We start from the raw sequence: 17932 nt of genomic DNA, 5'->3' as shown, positions 1-17932 counted from the left end.
AATCTTAATCTTAATCGCTATGAATGCTAATTTGTGATGTCATAAATGTAAGGGGGGCAGAGCCGCAGAGGTGAGACGCGCGCCAGGAGCGAACAGTGCTCAGACTTGAACAGCCTCCAAAAGCCGTGTAAAACATGGCAGAGGACTCGAAAGAAATCCAGACGGTGCCTCGAACAAAATCAAGTCTATGGAGAATGGGTATCTCGCTCGGAGGTCTGAAACACACCCTGATAACTCAACGGCGACAGTCCACGCGTATCATCACAGATATGGTGCACAACATTGATCACGTTATAGAAGGCGATGGTAATATGCTGGCTTCTACCTTGCATTGGTTCGAGAAAGCAACGCACATCAATCGTAGATACTTGATCGTTGCTGTGTTCCTGTTTGCTGTGAGTTACCTCTCCTTGGGCCGCAATGCTGGCACCTTGTGCAACATATTGGGAATGATTTACCCTATCTATGCTTCGATCAAAGCTTCAGGTAAAAAGCCGCTGAAAAAAACTTCTAAGGCTATGTGCACACGGTAACGTTTTCAAGCATTTTCATTGATGTTTTCACGCCAAAACGGTTTGCAAACACCATCACTTTAGTATAGTCTATAGATACAGTTAGAGTTTAATATATTGATCATTTTACCCCATTGGATCTCGTCAAAACGATAAAAAAGACAACGACTCAATTCTCTTTTTTTCACTCATTTTTTTCACATTTGGTTTTTTTTTAGAAAAGTGCTGTAACCAGCAAAGGGAACATTGGCTTCGATACTGGATCGTCTACAGTATCATTAATGTTCTTGAAATAGCGTTGGAGATGTTCCTGGTTTGGCTTCCAATGTATTACCTGCTGAAGTTCATATTTCTGGCCTGGTGCATGGCTCCCATCACAGCCAATGGCTCTCACGTTATGTACGCGAGCATTATAAGACCCTTGTTTCACGAGCACAATGAGAAAGTTGAAAGTGCCCTGTCTGCTGTGACACAACACTTGACCGCAGAGAAAGAAGTTCCCATGTCGTTTCGAGAAGCTCTGAACAACGATGCCGGTGAAGGATTACACCAACGCTCCCTTTCTGCCGCGGAACAAGAGGACGAATGACGGACACAAAAATTGGTAGAATATTACCGAAATTTGAGATAAGTGGACCGAAGATGCGCAAAAACAACTAGAAGATAAGGCAAAACACATTAAATGGCTCTTGCGTTTTGAGATAAGGTTTCAATTTGTAAATCACCACAATTTCAAAACATCCAACCAGAATTGTGGCATTTCAGTGAAAGTCGCTTTCTGCAACGAAAAAAATAAATGCTCTCAAAATGGCATTGAAACGTTTTTATTTATTGAGTAAAAACACTGAGAGAGAAAGCAGATGTGTTCATCATTTTCATAGCCAGTTTTAAATACAAAAAGGTTTAAGAATTATTAACTAAACCATATGGCCTAAATCATTAATCCTAACCTACCTAACTAAATAAATTAAATTAAGCAGCTATATGAAAAAATAATCTTTCGTCTCATAAATAATAATTTGTTCTATATCCTAAATATATATCATACTGTTAAAAGCAAGAAACTTATAATTTTCAATAAAGTGAATATAAACTTTAAAAGTCATAATGTCCAGTCGTAATGTTAACTGTTTGTTTACAATTTGTTATATTTTTTGAAATATGATGTGCAAACTCAACTGGACATGCTAAGGAAAGGATAGGTTGATCAAGGTCCACATTGGAAATAGAATTGCAACAAGCAAAATTCCTGAAAACTTTAAACATGATGTGCCACCAACATCTTCACCATCGCGGTTTGGTGTGTGTTTACCAAGAGATTTCCTTGGTCCTGACTTCTGTTCATGACGTGTGAAAGTATTCGCACCATACATAGTTGATTTCCAGACATCAATGCAACTATCAACTTTGCTCCTCAACAACCAATTCATTTCAAGTATTGCAGTGTTGTTTTCACAAATGTGACATTGTCCAACCCATCCTGTCACCGATGCTCCATCTCTCCAAACAACTATCAGAGAAAATGTTGTGTTCGGATGTGCAAATCTACCAAAGCCATAAATAGCCGAGTGCGACTGTCCAGCGCTGCCTTTATCTCGTTCAACTGCTGTTCGGTATTCACCACTTATTATTCCACTTTCAGTTTGGTTAAGGATAATTTCAGAACCAACTCCATTATACCAAACACCACGTAGATCACACTTGTGTCCAATGGAATTTCCTGCCACAATTCTCAAATTTTCTTCAGGAGTGCCAACTGTTGTCATTTTTCTTTCAAAGACATCTTTTCCTATTAAATTTATTAAACTGTGAGACTGTATGTGTATGACCTTGTTTTTCTAGTTGTTAAAATTATACAAACATGCCATAATCCTACCTATCCTTGTTGACTTCCATTTGTCAAAACAAGAATCAACATGAGATCTTAAAAGCCATGATGTTTCCAACATTTCTTTGCCATTACACACCATGCATTGACCTGTCCACACTGTTGTTGAACTACCATTTTGCCAGGTGACAGAAAACGCAAAAGAAGAGCCCGGCTTGTTGTATGGTAATGTTCCTACAAAGATGAAACCAACAGATCCAATATACATCAATCACTCATTGACTATTATGAGCAAAAGCCTATAAAGATCTTACAAAAGTTGTAGAATCACAGTATTAAAAAGCCTGAGGGTTTTGTATTTGAAATTCTACCGAACATACCAAGTATATCATGACCAAGAAGTTTACCAGCTGACACACTGACAGCGGTATAGTATTGTCCTTGTAGTACACCGCTTTGTAAGTGATCTAACACCACCTCTGATCCTAGCTTGTTGACCCAACGGCCACTTATATCCCGACATAATTTCGCTTGTGAAACATCCAGAGTTAAACATAAAAGAAAGGAAAAAACTACTAGGCTAGACAGCATAATTTTATTCAATTGTAACTGTGTTTGTGTAGTGTTGCACCCAGTGTTGCCAACTATAATTTTGTAAAAATCCCAAGTAAGCGCCTGAAATATCCCGAGATTTCCCCTAAAATCCCGAGATTCTAATTTCGACCCCAGTCCTCAGCCGTGGCGCACCCTAGTACCCAGTCCGCTCAGTGTACGTTTATAAAGCGGTACTTCTCTGCATAACCGATTGTACAAATAGTTTTTATTGAGTGACTTTGAGTAAGTATTTTAAGTACAAGCGGACGAACCTTGGATTTTAATATGTTTTTCTGTCAATTTAACGAAAACATCTTTTCCCAAATTCCAAACTTCCCTTTCCCAAAAATCCCTAAAAAAATCCCGAGATTACTATTTGAGAAATAAATCCCAAAAAAATCCCAAATGCTTCAAAAAATCCCGAGATCTCGGGATAAAATCCCGAACTTGGCAACACTGGTTGCACCGCCCGTTATCCACGTTATCCAATATTAACTATTCATTAAATTGCGCAATATTGTATATTCAGACCTCGTGACTGATATGTACTGTATTTTTAATTTAATTCCCATTTACCGTTATATTAAAGTCCATTGATATCGATTATTTCATTATTAGAGCTATTAAAGATCATTGATTGTTTCCGTCATGTCATTTATAGTTATGACAGAGAGGAAAAAAATGCCACTTTTGCCAAGGAAGTACGTTTCCTTTTGCTAAGTTGTTTCTGCCCAGCCCTGCCCGATGCTGGCACCTGTTAGCCACACCTATAGCTTATTTAAACTGGTTGTTTTCGAAAATAAAGCTAGCAATGTTTACGAAGCAAATTGCCTGAAAAAATACTTGATTAAAGTTCATCGTTTTCGAGTCTGGTACGTCCATATTGAATATAGAGACTTTATTCTATACGGGCCTGTTACATTATCTAGAAATCAAAACGGAAGGTTCAAATTTTGGAAATTTATTCATTGATTCCTCGCAACGCGTTTTATGTTGGATTTTGTTTCAATTTGAGATATGACTGCGTTGTTAATATGACAAAAAATTGACAGATTGACTGAGGTAATAATTATTGTTATTAACCAGAGTTAAACAACCCGACCGGAAATGAGTTCTTCAAGCGACGGTAGACAAGACAACAATGAAAGGCTGAGCACTGACAGTTCTGATCATAGTTTTGATATTGGATGGGAAATGGCCGAGATAAACTACAAAATCCGCCAGGACGGTGGCCAAAGCACGGGAATGACGCCCTCAAGACCTTTATCAATGAAACTGTTCGCTTCTTGGGAAGTTGAAAGCGGTTCATCAAGCTGTGTTCCGCGGTGAGTGTTCATTACTAAATGTGGTTTAAAAGACTGTTTTGAATGTGCCAATGTGGTTGTATGACATTATGATCTTTATACAGGTCTTTGAAATATGAACAAAGTTATTGATTACATTAGTTTCGCCTTGATAAATGAAAATAAAAGCTGTTTTAAGCATTTAAAAATGGCAAGGTAGCAAAAATGTGCGTTTGTACATTTTTCAACTTTGTTGTTTGTATTCGGTATCCGATGTATTGTCGAAACTCGAAAATGAAATATTACATTGGTGTGCTTACTCAGTTTTGCTTTTAATGTGAATACGCTGGTAAAAAACTGGCTTTTAAATAATATAAAATGTTCACATCTGCTTTGGGCAGCGTGCTCATTGCTTAGACAATTACCGTATGTTAAAGAAAGATTTCTAATCACAATATAGAGCACGTTCACCATTAATGTGTTCACACATCTTGTTATCCTCAACGATATAAGATATTATTAACAGTCTTATCGTGAAATATCAAAGTGGCTGAAAATAGACGGCTTTAGAAAAACATAAGCATAGATATATGAAGTGAAATGACATATTTCCAAACTGATAATGAGGTCAGTTGTTAAAAATGGGTTTTCAAATGGGGCAGATTAATTATCACCGCTTATGTTGCACATGATCTGCGAATTTGGCAATTTGCCTTAGAATTGAGTATACCGAAATGCAAAATCTGTATAGAGGTAGTTTGAACATAATAAATATAATTTAAAAACTCAAAGATTGCCAGGAAAGTTATTAAATCTTATGCAAATCGGATTTCCAAACTCTCATTAGACATTAGCCTGGTAGCTAATTGAAGTATGGACTGACATTATTAAGTTGGTGAAATATTTAGAAACTTGAGATTAACTCATTTAAAATGTCTGGGTTCATTGCCAACTAATAGGAATGATTAAATGTTTTTATGTCTAGCAATAAACAGATTAAAATATTATTTATTTCAAAACATCGTCATTTAATGGGTTGGTCTACAAGAACCACATGAGGGTGGTTAGATAACAGATTCATGCTGTTAGCTAAGTGTTGAGTAACTTTTCCATCTATCTTGGGCCTTACAAAGCAAACATGTAAACTGCTGAGCCCAATTGTGTTAGGACAAAGCCTTACAGCATTTTAATTGTATTTTTTGAACATTGTCAATATTAAAAAAATCCAACAAATTCAACATGTGTATGCAATTGTGTGGATGAAGTGTTCTTTATATGAGTGCATTCTCTGAGATGTCTTTATTGACAATAAAATATGCACCTTAATGAATACCAGGTGGTGAACAAGCTTAATTGTTGCAAGTTGTAAGATGTTTACATCTTTAACAATCTCATTCAATATTTACATTTGCACATTAAATTATGATAAGTATTGTCTCTTGTGAACAATATAATATTTTTTCAATATTAATATGTTGCGTGATTTTAAAGCTTATCCAATTAGGAATATACCTAAAACATTCTAGAAACATTTCTTGCTTAATTTTCGCCTGTTTACCACAAGCATTATTTAATTAGATTTGTGGTCTTTTTTGTAAATGACATAATAGGCCATGATTACTGCTAACTGAAATATCCCTCACCTAATTAATCTTTAAGTATCAGGGAGTTATTAAGGATGAATTAGTTGAGACTGCATGTAATCACTTGCATGTGTCGTTTGTCACAGAAAATGTGCCATACATCGCTATTTTATCTAGTACTTTATTGTATTGTCCACTTTAACCTGTTAGCAGCAATGTTATAAATGCATGTATGTTTATTTAGAAATCTATTACTCTGACTATTGCCAGACAATTTTGTCAATTAATTAATAGACTATCAGCAACTAATTGTTTATCATTTGTTAATCTTGTCCTCAAAAAGTCATACACAAATGCAATTCAAGAAATGCCCTTGAAGATCACCATGTTCTAACTTCTTAACGTTGTAAACATAAATAGTTAACTTTTCATCTCTAGAAAATTCTGTATTTAATAGGAAAATCGTTTCTCTTATCAGCCTAACTACTCAGTCATTCCTAAGAAGGCTAGAACCACTGGGGAGAGTATTTTTCTTTTGACCGTATACAAACAAATATTTAGTTTATTCACTTGCACTTTGTAAATTAAATCACCAATTATGAACATAAAAAAATTCATCCATTTGCACATTACATGCCAGTAAGAGTTTGCAAGAGGTGACCTTAATACTAGCCTAAGCCAATATCACTGATCTCAATATGTTACTGGATTAGACGAATCCTGAACTAGGGAAACCATAGGGAAGTTCAGATTTGACTACCACCACTTTGCTAACTTTCACCTACCATCTCCAAGCGTGATTGGTTAATCTGATAGACATATTTGACTTGATTGGCTCATGTACCCTCGACAGTTGTGATGGGAGTAAATCTGAACTTCGTTCAAAGAAGCCTGACTTAATTAATAATCTGGATCAATGAAAGTGGGCAATTCAAAAATTTCCAAACAAAACTATCTAAACAGTAAAATGAAATATAGACACTCTAAAATCTAGAATATATATACACAAATAAGAGCTCGTGATGTTGCTATATTTTTTTTGCTGAAAATCATTATCCTGACAAATAAAGTTTGTGAGCACATTGCAATTAGTCTCACGATGATTTTGCAATTAATGACGTCGATATCGTTTTTTAACCGATATTGTGTGATTTGAGATGCTGTTTTCAGATTATGTTTTGCTTTGTTGATATTGGCAAAAGTTCTCACATCAATTTCGAGGCATCATAGTGGCGTAGGGCGGGCAAAATAACGACTTAACGGTCCTTCGATCAAAATACATCGATCACTGGATCATATTTATAGTCATATTCACATGCAGGCAAGACAATACACCTCACGACGATATGGCGCTTATGTTTTTGTATTTAATTGTGGTTTATGACATTATTCTTTCAAAAAAACGCATTTGTTCTTCCTAAAGAATAATTTAAATGTTATAATTAATTTATGTCCTAATCTTGTCACATCTTCAACGTTTTCTTTTGACACAATCCTTCATCTCAAGACTCGCTATTTTTGGAACAGTAAGCCTATCGTCCGGCTTAACTTCAGACACACGCGTCGTGATAAAATATATTTTAATCAATTTCAAATATATCCCCCATGATCATAAATTATTCTCAATTTTTCACTATTCACGTTGATGCAAATCTCGTTTAATTGCAGTTTATTCTTTACTGCATTACTGGAATGTAAAATTGTTGGCAACTCGCTTGATGGCCGCGGGTTATTCGCCTTCATTTCTTTAGTACACCAATCACTTTTGCTCTAAAGACGTGTAAAAATGCATTATTTAGGTCTAAGCATACTGAAATTAACATTTTTCAATCATTTTGGAAAGTTCCTCTCCTATGTTCAATCAAGGCAGCCGATTTTCGAGAGAATCCGTTGATGAGGCAGGTGTTCATCTATTGACCTTCTGCATAGATTATCTTCCATTCACTTCTGGAACATCATTTTGTGGGAATTTTCCAACCAAAACAAATCATTCTGCATTGTTGCAACTCTTTTGAAACACGCAAAATGCGGTAGTCTATAGTCAGTTTCACCGCACAAGATCAGTGGATGATGCCTGACTACGATTCCTAATGCATATATTCGTATGCGATATGGCTTTATTGATGTAAAAAACATTTTATGAGCAGACCATGGCGATCAATTATAAGCGTCATTCACAGTCATATTCTTCAAAAGGAGAGTACAATATCCAATGCAGGTAAACACAGTTATGATTTGAACCGAAGCGGCGGACTTATGTATTTTAGAACTATTTAATTTACAATCTTTGTCATTTCAAATAGAACCGTTGTTTACATATGTTGTAAAGTGGACCTTATGGCTATCGTGAGATCGGGCGGCAGCCCATGCATGTTGGCCCCTTGCGGTAATGCAGTATATGCGGACGAGGACTTTCTTCCCTTGGCCAAAACAACAGTTCATTTTCTAATATAGCTTCTCTTTGCAATAACTCTTACGGATGTTCGTTTACCCCCTGGCTAGGCCGTGTGGGCGAAGCCCAACAAGAAGCTCATAACACCAACATTTAAAGAGGAAATTTTTTTGCAATTTCTTGATGTAATCTGTAATAGAAAAATTTGAGATAGTGTTGAACAGACTTGATCGGTCATCACAGATAGGCAATCGCAATGTCCGAAGCGCTTGTGACAAAAACATGAACACAAAACTGTCAGCAAGCTTCGTCGTGTACATGGGCCGCTGGGAGGAACATTATCGGTACAAATCGAGCGATCGATACAGTCGTTTGTAATACCCAGGACGGGATAAGTATACGAACGCCTAAGTCGTCAATGGAAAATATCTTCCGAAAAATCTAACACTTACGCCATTTCTTTTTAAAAACGTTATTATAATAACTTACTTCCAAAGTAAAACTTCGTCAGACAGACAGTGGGAAAATATTTGATATTGTCCTTCAGTTGTTATTAGTTTAGTGGAATTTTAGGGCGCGCAGTCGACGAGCATGCGCAGACAGGGTAGTCGTGATGGATTCTTATTCTCACACGGAGTAGAATATTTGAATATATTGTTTGTCGGACTCAAAAAATGATGACTAAATAGGGTTAGGTCATTTTACGAGGGTGTGTAGTGAGGTATCAAAGTTGCCTCCGTCTTCGGCCTGCACTGGTTCCATAGGGGGCGGCCCCCTCCATAGAGCGAGTGCATGTAGAGATTTGATCAGATTTTATTCTCTCAGTCAGTTTCTAGTCCCAGTGTATTCACTCCTATGTTTGTTCTAGGTTGTTTTCAGTCAAGTTAACTCGCCTTCAAATTATGAAGAAGATGGAGACAAATCTAAACGATGTCGTTATTTCAGTGTCGATGCAGGTGGGACAAACAAAACTGTAAAACTTAGTGATTACTTATAGTTCACATTACTTCTAAAATATGCTCTAGTTGCGTTCTAGTTCAGTACGTTATGATTTCTTCCAGAATGTGTTCGGCATAAGTCTGAGTTGCCTGGTGTAGCTCCAAATAGAGGCAGGATGTCTGTTCTAAGTCCTACTAGTGATGCATCTTGTTTAGTCTATTTATTTTCACTCTTTTCCAGGGGTCACGAAGAGTTCTTCGGTCAAATGAAATCAATCTTCCGCCATCAGGATTAATCGATACTGACCTAGACCTGTCTTTCTCCCTGCAGGTAAGAGCACTGAACTGATAATAGACTGGATGAAATTACTATCCTTGAAATACGTAAACCAACATTTATCAACTTCGGTAGATCTGATTGATGTAAAAACGAGGACACTTCCCTTTCTCTTACAGTATCCACATTTCTTGAAGCGAAGTCGAAACAACGTTCAGATTATGATTCAAAGAAGAAAACGCTACAAGACGAGAGCCATTTTGGGTTTCAAGACTTTAGCTGTTGGCCTTGTCAACTTATCCGAGGTATAAACATGACCACTCTGAAGTTCTCGTTAATACAAACAGCCACAATTTAACTTGTGTGAATTATGATTACATTGTTTTCAAAAATTTGAAGCGAAGATCATCTAATATGAACCCCGAATCCAGCAGATCAATCGCTCTCACGGGTTGTGTGTCTGGAAAATCTTATCCAAATCTTCTTTAAACATTCATTCTTATCCGAATTCACCTTTAAACATCGCTTGGTTGCGCATTTAGTTCTGCACTGTTGTTGTTTTCAGATCCTGCAGTATCCTGTCAGTGCTAAACGGCCCCTCCATATGCACATGAAAGGAGATTCAACAATACTAGCGACTGTGACCATGACTAACCTCATAAGGTAAAAGAAAACGGAGGAAATTTTGCACCTCTTTCAATAGATCTTTCTAATCATCTCATCGAAGACGAAGTCATAAAAGAATGGCCTCTTTTTCCCCATTTCTACTAAATTTTAAAAATGTCAATTTTCTTCCTTTTTTTCAGTCAACCGGTCGAAAATGATTTGGATCGTGAATTACCTGAGCGAAATTCTGGTAGGTTCCCCTCCGTGCCAATGAAAATTACCATACTTTTGACAGGCATGTTGAAATTCTCTATATCGTAGATGATCGAGCATTAGAAGATAACTCAAGTGACGAAGAAGATGAATCCTACAGTTCAGATGGTTCTGACAGCGCTGGAGAAATGGAACCAGTTCAGGTATTTGGAAACAGACATATAGACAAACAGACTTGCGAAAATAATGGAATTACCGATTGAGATGTTGTTGATCAATCCGTTTTTTTTTCATTTAGGATATCTTAGGTCCTTCAACAAAGGGAAGAAAAGCTAAGTTTAGGCCGGTGAGCACAAACAGATACATTGTGAAAAAGCCTGCTTGTCTTTGCTTGCTTGAAATGCTGGGTCGGTGTTTAATATTGACGAACGTTGTCTCTGTTTATCACGATTCAGAATCAAATAAAGTTTAAGAAGAAGTTTATTGCACTTCTTAAGAAGTTCAGAGTCCCTGAGGAAGAGGTTTGTTGAGAAATCAGGAAGAAAACAATTGGAATGAAACAGAGCATTGAATTATGAAGCAATGCATGATAATCAAGAATCACTGGAAATTTTTCAAAATCCATATTACGGAAATAGTACGGATTCCAGTTGGAAATCGTATGAAATTTATAATATCGATACTAATTTCAATTTTCATACTATGAATATAGTATGGGTATAGCAAATGATCATATTATGGATTTCGTAAAAAAAATTTCAGTGAATATATGGAAATAGGAAATAGGAAATAGAAAGAATGTTGTATCATTATACTGAGCCATTTCTAAGTTGAGCGGGATGATAATTTCATTGAGGTATATGGTGGGTTGTGCAATGATTGTTTCAGGTGTTTGGTGAGGGTAGTCCTCGTGAAGCCGAAGGTGGTGATAGTATGGCTGATGATGTCATCTACCCTGAAGACTTGGAGATATTTGACAGTGATGCGGATAGCGACGTGGAACTTGGTGATAATGCCAGTATTAAATCACAAGATAAGCCAAAACTGAGGTATATGAGATGTACATGATCGAAAACTATGAACTGTATTGGGTATTGAGGCGTTTATGACCAAATTTACATCTGTGTTGTTTTCTAGGCCGTACTTTGACCGGGCAGCATCTGTTGACAGCATGTACGTCGAGAAGAAGTCGGTATGATATGATTCGTCTGACAGTTTTATTCATTTTTTGATTATCCTTTTAAATACCTTGGAATATAACAATTTCATTTTTCTTCCACAGAAATCTGGACAAGGAGTGAAGAAAATGACAAGATTTGACAGTGAAGAGTCGACAGAGGCCGAACATCCAACACAGGTGAACTCTTGAGTTGTTTAAAACCTGTTAAACCATGAAGCAGATCAAACATGACGTCCAGTTATATATACTCCTTTAACCTGCATTCACGCTTAAACAAAGACCACGAGACTCTCTATGACATAAGTTCAATTTCTGATGCCTCGCCCCTCGCTCACACCTGAAACTTTATGGGCCAGCCTCTAGTTTTTCTGACCCCACTCCCCTCTGTACGTCAGACCAAAACCTTTCAAGGCTTTCCTGTCCTTCTTGGAGAGTCGCATCACGTTGAACATCTTGTATTACAGGAAGTGTCATCACCGCACTCGGATTCCGAGCGCCACTCGGACTCACCCGCCGCGCACTCGGACACACCTCTCGCCCACAATCAATTGCGGAAGTTGAAGGACAACAGCAGTAAAACACGACGAAGTTTGTCGGTCAAAGAAGTGAAAAACAAAAACAAAGCGAAGCTGGAGAGAAGGAAAAGCGATCTAGAAATACAGGTGAGATTTAAGTTTGTAACCGCTTATCCGCGTTTTTATCTTAATCGGGACCGTTTAAGCTAAACGCCTTTGGCACAACCGGCCCCAGGCATATAAACAATCTGGTCGCGCTGATTTCCCCGACACTGTTACGGAAGTCTGCAACATTAGAGAAAAAAAATCCATTTTTCTTTCTTTTGCATCTACTATAGGACGTACCGAAGATCACAGTTTCGGAACAGCTGTCGTCCTGTTTCCCCCCGGATGACGATCGATTACCTCCCAGTATTTTGATGGTCAGTACCTCGGAGTGGCAAGGCCAGGTAGAGAATGACTTTGTGTTGTACGTTTGAGATAAACAATATTTTCAATATTATCACCTCGTAGAAAAGCTTCCCATGCACGGACTGTGAAATAATAATATGATAATAGTAATTTAACACTTATATAGCCCTATTTACAATGACAGATCATGCGGTAGCGCTTAACACATTATGTTCAATAAGAAATCTTACAACTCGAATATACAATATAAATTACAAATCTAAGATAAGAGTAGAGTAGGTCTATACATTACTTCTATGTTAAAATTGTTTAAAAAGGTAAGTTTTAAGTGATTTCTTAAACACTTTGCATGAGGTGATTATACCTGGAGGTATACCTGAAACCTCTGACTACGTTTTTATTTAGCTTTTGGCACTAAAATTGAAAGAAAAACAATCGAGAATTATTTGTACGAATTGTGACAGCGAAGTTCAAGATGTAATCGCTGCAATTCTTATCAAATATCAAAAATAGTAAGTATCCTAGTCGAACAAAATTATAGCAATATTTTCGCAATTGAAGTGTTTTCATGTTTTCGTGTGAAATAGTGAAGGTAGTATCCTAAGGTAGTATTCCACAGAACACGGTTAACTGAAGAATATTCTTGTATTTTTAGCTGTCATAATCATTCAATATCACCTCCTTGTTTGAAAATTGCTATCGCTGGAACAGAAGGTTACATCGGAGTTGTTTTAAGACCTTTCGTTGAACAATTTTCGTCCAAACCAATGTGGCAAAGTTATATAAGATTTCTTGTTATTCCGCTTGGTAAGTTTTTTTTTCGTTTAACACGTTGTCGACTTTGTTTTCGCGAACTGTAGTTGAAATAAACCGTCCTTCGCCAAGGATGGATAGAGTGTGCACCCTGAATTTGGTAGAACGATATTCCTTTTTCAGATAGCAATCATTCTGTTGGTAAATACATTTCACACGTCGATTCTGCGTACAGTTCCTTGTTTATGGACAGCATATGGAGGGACATCTTTGAAAAACCTGATTCAAATGCAGGTTTGTAACCCTGACTTCTACCCTAGTGCAAACACAGCTTGTGTTGTCAGCTTGTACATGTGTTAGTTTGTAGCTCATTTGCAACGTTCTTCCTCGATGTGTTGTGTAGATTTTGAGACGGTAAATCAACGCATCAACACGTACGTCAAAGGAGCGAATGTGACACACCATTTGCCGATTGCAGAGGCCCTTGTTAATAGACACGGGTAAGAATCCATTCTCTAAATTATCGTTAGCATCTAAATCATGTCTAAACGTTTACTCACGAATACATTCACAAATATTTTCGTAGATTTGACGAGGATTCTTCACGATTCATACCATTTGTTGGGGTGAGTATTTTCATCAATTTTCATCCATTTCTTTTGCCTTATTTATTCCTTTTTCTCGACCTAATCTCAAATAATTCTTTGTATTTTAGATGGTACGCATTGGTTGTGCTGAATTAGGTAGGCTAACTGCTCTAACAGATGCTGTGACTGTTATTAAGATATAGCAATATGTATAAATATGCTATGCTTATATATAAAGTATAACTGTGTTGTTCTTTCAAAGGTGAAACTGAAGATATTGTCAATGGTAACACTACATCGCCGAGCACATTACAAATCTCCAATCACAAAGACTCTAGTCAGAACATGAACATCTCCAGCGCTAGTCCTCCTAATGAATCCAAACTTGGATCAACTACGAACAAGTAAGTTGAAATTTGCAATTGAGTTTAGACTCTACCCTCGCCCATTCCCGGCATTACCATCATATGCACATTGCTCAGTGGCAAGAGCATTCATTGCACCGGCATCGCAAAAGCGTAGGTTCGATTCCTGCCGGAGGACCTAAAGTTGACTCATTTTTCCATCAACTGTTCCTGGCTTGAATTTGTAGTGTGTATAATTATTCCACTCGAAATTAAGACCCTTTAAACATCTAGAATTTACCAGCAGCGAGTGAAGTGCCTAAATCATAATCGATTTACCCTCTTTATTCGATGAATTTATTTTTTTTGAGAATGTATTTTTGTCTTACAGAGAAAGCAATCCTCAGAGTTCAACGTCATGTAATGAAGTTATGGATCTACAGGTGGACTACTGGACCGCTGGAGGAAAGAAAGAAGGCAGTAAGGTAAATAAAAAGAAAGATTTTCATAATTTAATTCTCCCAACTACAAACTCTGTACAAAATATACTCAATTTCGAAACTCAAAACCTGGCCTCAATGAATAGTCTCACGTGAAAGAGATGCTATGTAATTGATAAATTAAAGCTTTGAGATAGTTCTTGGTCAGTGTCATCTTTTACAGAAACGGTAAATTTCGTTTCTTTAGACAACGTTAAAGACAGCATTCAAATCATTGGTAGTGAGTAGGCATCATAACATCGAGGAACCAGGGACGTTGCAAATGATTGCCACGACTAAAGAACAGAATATAAGAAAAGGTAATCTCACAACCAAGTTTATTATTCTGCCATTTATGTTATTGGAAGGATTGCCTCTGGAATGAAGAGAGTCTCTCTCAAATGACAACAATAAAAATGGAAAAGAATTTCTAGTTTTAGAGTAGGTGGAAGCGAGAAATGTCCTTCGACGAATAATCTTTTTCAATCATTTTGTTTTCTCTTCTTCAGTTCATGCGAAGTCTGCTTTCGAGGCGATGATGAGAGGTAAAAAGTCAAAAGAACGAGATTCTGACGCAAAAGGTCCAATCGTTGCCAACGTTACCAAACTTGTCTGCACGTCAAAAAGTCAGAGTGATTCACTAAATGGTAAATGTTATTTTGATTGGATCTAATGATCACTGACCTGTATATGATACTAATATATTTTCTGGAGTGGTCATATTATATGAAGCACCCCAAATCTCAAAGGATCCAGGTCTTAACACTTGACGAAACCTGCTCTCTGAGGATTAAGTTATTATCTTCCTCTGAAAGATTTTTTCAATCTCTTCAGTTGTTATCGATGGTGTTTCCTGGGACGGTGTTAAATTCTTCAGTCTATCACCTCAATGGTCAAGACATGTTAAGACTTTTCCAATTGGTTTGATTGGTCCTGTAGAGACGTGTTTCTAGGAATTAAAGGAATCTTAAAAATTATGGAAATTTGGTACAAATCAGCGCTGTTCGTCCCCAAAACGGTAATGTGTCGCCTATTCAAAATGGCGCATCTGCATGATCGTTTGTAGTAATCAACTTGATTACTTGATTACTGGTTGTATGAGAGTCGGATGGCGCTATCCGCCGGATAGTGATTTTTGCAACCGTTCTAAAAATGCTTGAAGAGCAATATATTGTTAAATAGGTTACTCAATTTAGGAATACTAAGATTTAACCAAAGTTATACTCAAAGTTATCCGGCGATTTTAAAGCGATTGAAAAAACCACTGTCTGGTGGATAGCGCTATCCGGCGCCTTTCATACAACCGGCTCCTGTACTGTACTTAGTGTGTACGTGTGAGTGATTTTTGTTTAGCGACCGATGAAATTTTCTTTAAAAGAGAACACTTGTATTTGCCTGAGAATTTAAATGCGAGCGTTCTTTCGCCAATTTGTAAATCTAGTATAATGTATGATTAATAACGCAATACAGAAAATCATGCATTATAACATGTTGACATCTATGCAAGGAAATGCAATCATGCAGTCTCTATAATGACAACTTAATAGATCAAAAAGTAGTCTCTATAAAGTTGTATAATGCAAAAGGTCTATTGGTCCGAATATTTTAAAATTGATGGTTATCATGAAACAGTGTACATGTATATATTAAAAATTAGTTTATAATGTGAGAGAAATTCTATATATAGTAAAATATTAAAGTTGTAATATCTTTAGCTTGCAGAGAAGTGTTGCCAGCCGTAATTCTGTAAAAAAACTGTTTTAAAATGCTAAAAATTGCTTCCTAACACTAATATCTTTCATTTTACAGCATATTTGGTTACTTTTTGGAACATTGAAAAAGTCGTCAATTTTGACCAAAATGGTAAGCCTTACCCCTTACCGTTTTGATCAATTTTGACGACTTTTTCAACTGTTCAAAAACTGTTTTAAAATGCTAAAAATTGCTTCCTAACAATAATATATTTCATTTTAGAGCATATTTGGTTGCTTTTTGGAACATTGAAAAAGTCGTCAATTTTGACCAAAATGGTAAGCCTTACCCCTTACCGTTTTGATCAATTTTGACGACTTTTTCAACTGTTCAAAAATTGTCTTAAAATGCTAAAAATTGCTTCGTAACACTAATATCTTTCTTTTTAGAGCATATTTGGTTGATTTTTGGAACATTGAAAAAGTCGTCAGTTTTGACCAAAATGGTAAGCCTTACCCCTTACCGTTTTGATCAATTTTGACGACTTTTTCAACTGTTCAAAAACTGTTTTAAAATGCTAAAAATTGCTTCCTAACACTAATATATTTCATTTTAGAGCATATTTGGTTGCTTTTTGGAACATTGAAAAAGTCGTCAATTTTGACCAAATTGGTAAGCCTTACCCCTTACCGTTTTGATCAATTTTGACGACTTTTTCAATTGCTCAAAAATTGTCTTAAAATGCTAAAAATTGCTTCGTAACACTAATATCTTTCTTTTTAGAGCATATTTGGTTGATTTTTGGAACATTGAAAAAGTCGTCAAAATTGACCAAAATGGTAAGGCTTACCCCTTACCATTTTGGTCAATTTTGACGACTTTTTCAATTGTTCAAAAACTGTCTTAAAATGCTAAAAATGGCTTCCTAACACTAAGATCTTTCATTTTAGAGCATATTTGGAACATTGAAAAAGTCGTCAAAATTCACCAAAATGGTAAGGCTTACCCCTTACCATTTTGGTCAATTTTGACGACTTTTCCAACTGTTCCAACTGTCTTAAAATGCGAAAAATGGCTTCAGTAGACTAATATCTTTCAAAACACTAAATCGCTATTTAGTTTATAATTCTGCAAATAGGATTAACTAAATAAAGAACAAGAGTTTTTGATACGTGATGCTGTGGCCCAGTTGTTAAGGCTACGGACTACCAGGTTGCAAACCCAGGTTCGAATCCTGCATGGGAAAGGTTCGATTTTTCCCACCGAAATTATTCTTTAATTTAAACTTCATCGAAAAAGATTAGGTCAAATAAAGAACAATAGCTTTCGACAAATGATGCGGTGGTCTAATGGTTAAGACGTTCGTGTCTCAATTCGAGGACTAACGTTTCAACTCCTGGCAATGCAGCAAAATCAGCCTGAAAAATTTCGGTGTGATTTGGAATGTTTAAAACAGTTAAAAGACTTCTCTGCCTTTGCAAAAGACCGTAAATTGAAAAAAATTTGATATATAACAACCAAAAAAAAATTATCCCCTTCAAAAGTACCTGAAAATTGAAAGAAAAGCACAAGAAAAAAAAGTTTTAAAAACATGTGTCTTCTAAAAAGCCTGAAAATGAAGAAAGTCAGACGGAAAAAAATTAACAATTTCCCGCTTTTAAAAAACTCATGTTTACTTACCTTAATTTTTTTTCACGAAAATTTGACAGGGTGATTTTCTCGAGAGTGAAAAAATTTAATTTTTT

At 36.4% G+C, this 17932-nt stretch overlaps 3 protein-coding genes across 5 annotated transcripts; 2 read left to right on the top strand and 1 right to left on the bottom strand.

Moving 5' to 3' along the window:
* Positions 1-101: 101 nt before the first annotated feature.
* LOC114522088 (receptor expression-enhancing protein 5-like) lies at positions 102-1341 on the top strand. Its single transcript, XM_028542709.1, has 2 exons — positions 102-486; positions 731-1341. The coding sequence occupies exons 1-2, from the start codon at positions 135-137 to the stop codon at positions 1099-1101; spliced, it is 723 nt and encodes a 240-aa protein (XP_028398510.1). The 5' UTR covers positions 102-134; the 3' UTR covers positions 1102-1341.
* A 26-nt stretch (positions 1342-1367) lies between these two features.
* LOC114522087 lies at positions 1368-2969 on the bottom strand. The gene is made up of 3 exons (XM_028542708.1): positions 2721-2969; positions 2389-2574; positions 1368-2301 (listed from the first exon to the last, which is right to left on the bottom strand). Exons 1-3 carry the CDS (start codon positions 2929-2931, stop codon positions 1700-1702), a joined length of 999 nt encoding a protein of 332 aa, XP_028398509.1. The 5' UTR covers positions 2932-2969; the 3' UTR covers positions 1368-1699.
* A 741-nt stretch (positions 2970-3710) lies between these two features.
* LOC114522213 (phosphofurin acidic cluster sorting protein 1-like) lies at positions 3711-16126 on the top strand. 3 transcript variants are annotated; one of them, XM_028542845.1, is made up of 26 exons: positions 3711-3806; positions 4021-4259; positions 9061-9148; positions 9372-9461; positions 9587-9712; positions 9973-10070; positions 10214-10263; positions 10335-10429; positions 10525-10572; positions 10682-10747; positions 11115-11275; positions 11364-11418; positions 11509-11583; positions 11871-12068; positions 12260-12370; positions 12738-12844; positions 12988-13139; positions 13269-13379; positions 13489-13585; positions 13672-13711; positions 13801-13828; positions 13935-14076; positions 14408-14501; positions 14704-14815; positions 15005-15142; positions 15330-16126. In XM_028542845.1, the coding sequence occupies exons 2-26, from the start codon at positions 4042-4044 to the stop codon at positions 15446-15448; spliced, it is 2619 nt and encodes an 872-aa protein (XP_028398646.1). In that variant the 5' UTR covers positions 3711-3806; positions 4021-4041; the 3' UTR covers positions 15449-16126. The 3 variants fall into 3 exon arrangements, with proteins under 3 accessions (XP_028398646.1, XP_028398647.1, XP_028398648.1); XM_028542846.1 differs by lacking the exon at positions 3711-3806 and having other exon boundaries at positions 3901-4259; XM_028542847.1 differs by lacking the exons at positions 3711-3806; positions 4021-4259 and adding an exon at positions 6798-8018.
* The last annotated feature ends 1806 nt before the right edge of the window (positions 16127-17932 follow it).

This window comes from Dendronephthya gigantea, unplaced genomic scaffold (assembly GCF_004324835.1).
Source record: "Dendronephthya gigantea isolate DGI-Jeju-01 unplaced genomic scaffold, DenGig_1.0 000022F, whole genome shotgun sequence".
Classification (NCBI taxonomy): Eukaryota; Metazoa; Cnidaria; class Anthozoa; order Malacalcyonacea; family Nephtheidae; genus Dendronephthya; species Dendronephthya gigantea.
Note: the sequence above shows the minus strand (reverse complement) of the source record. Positions and strands in the feature narration are given on the sequence as shown.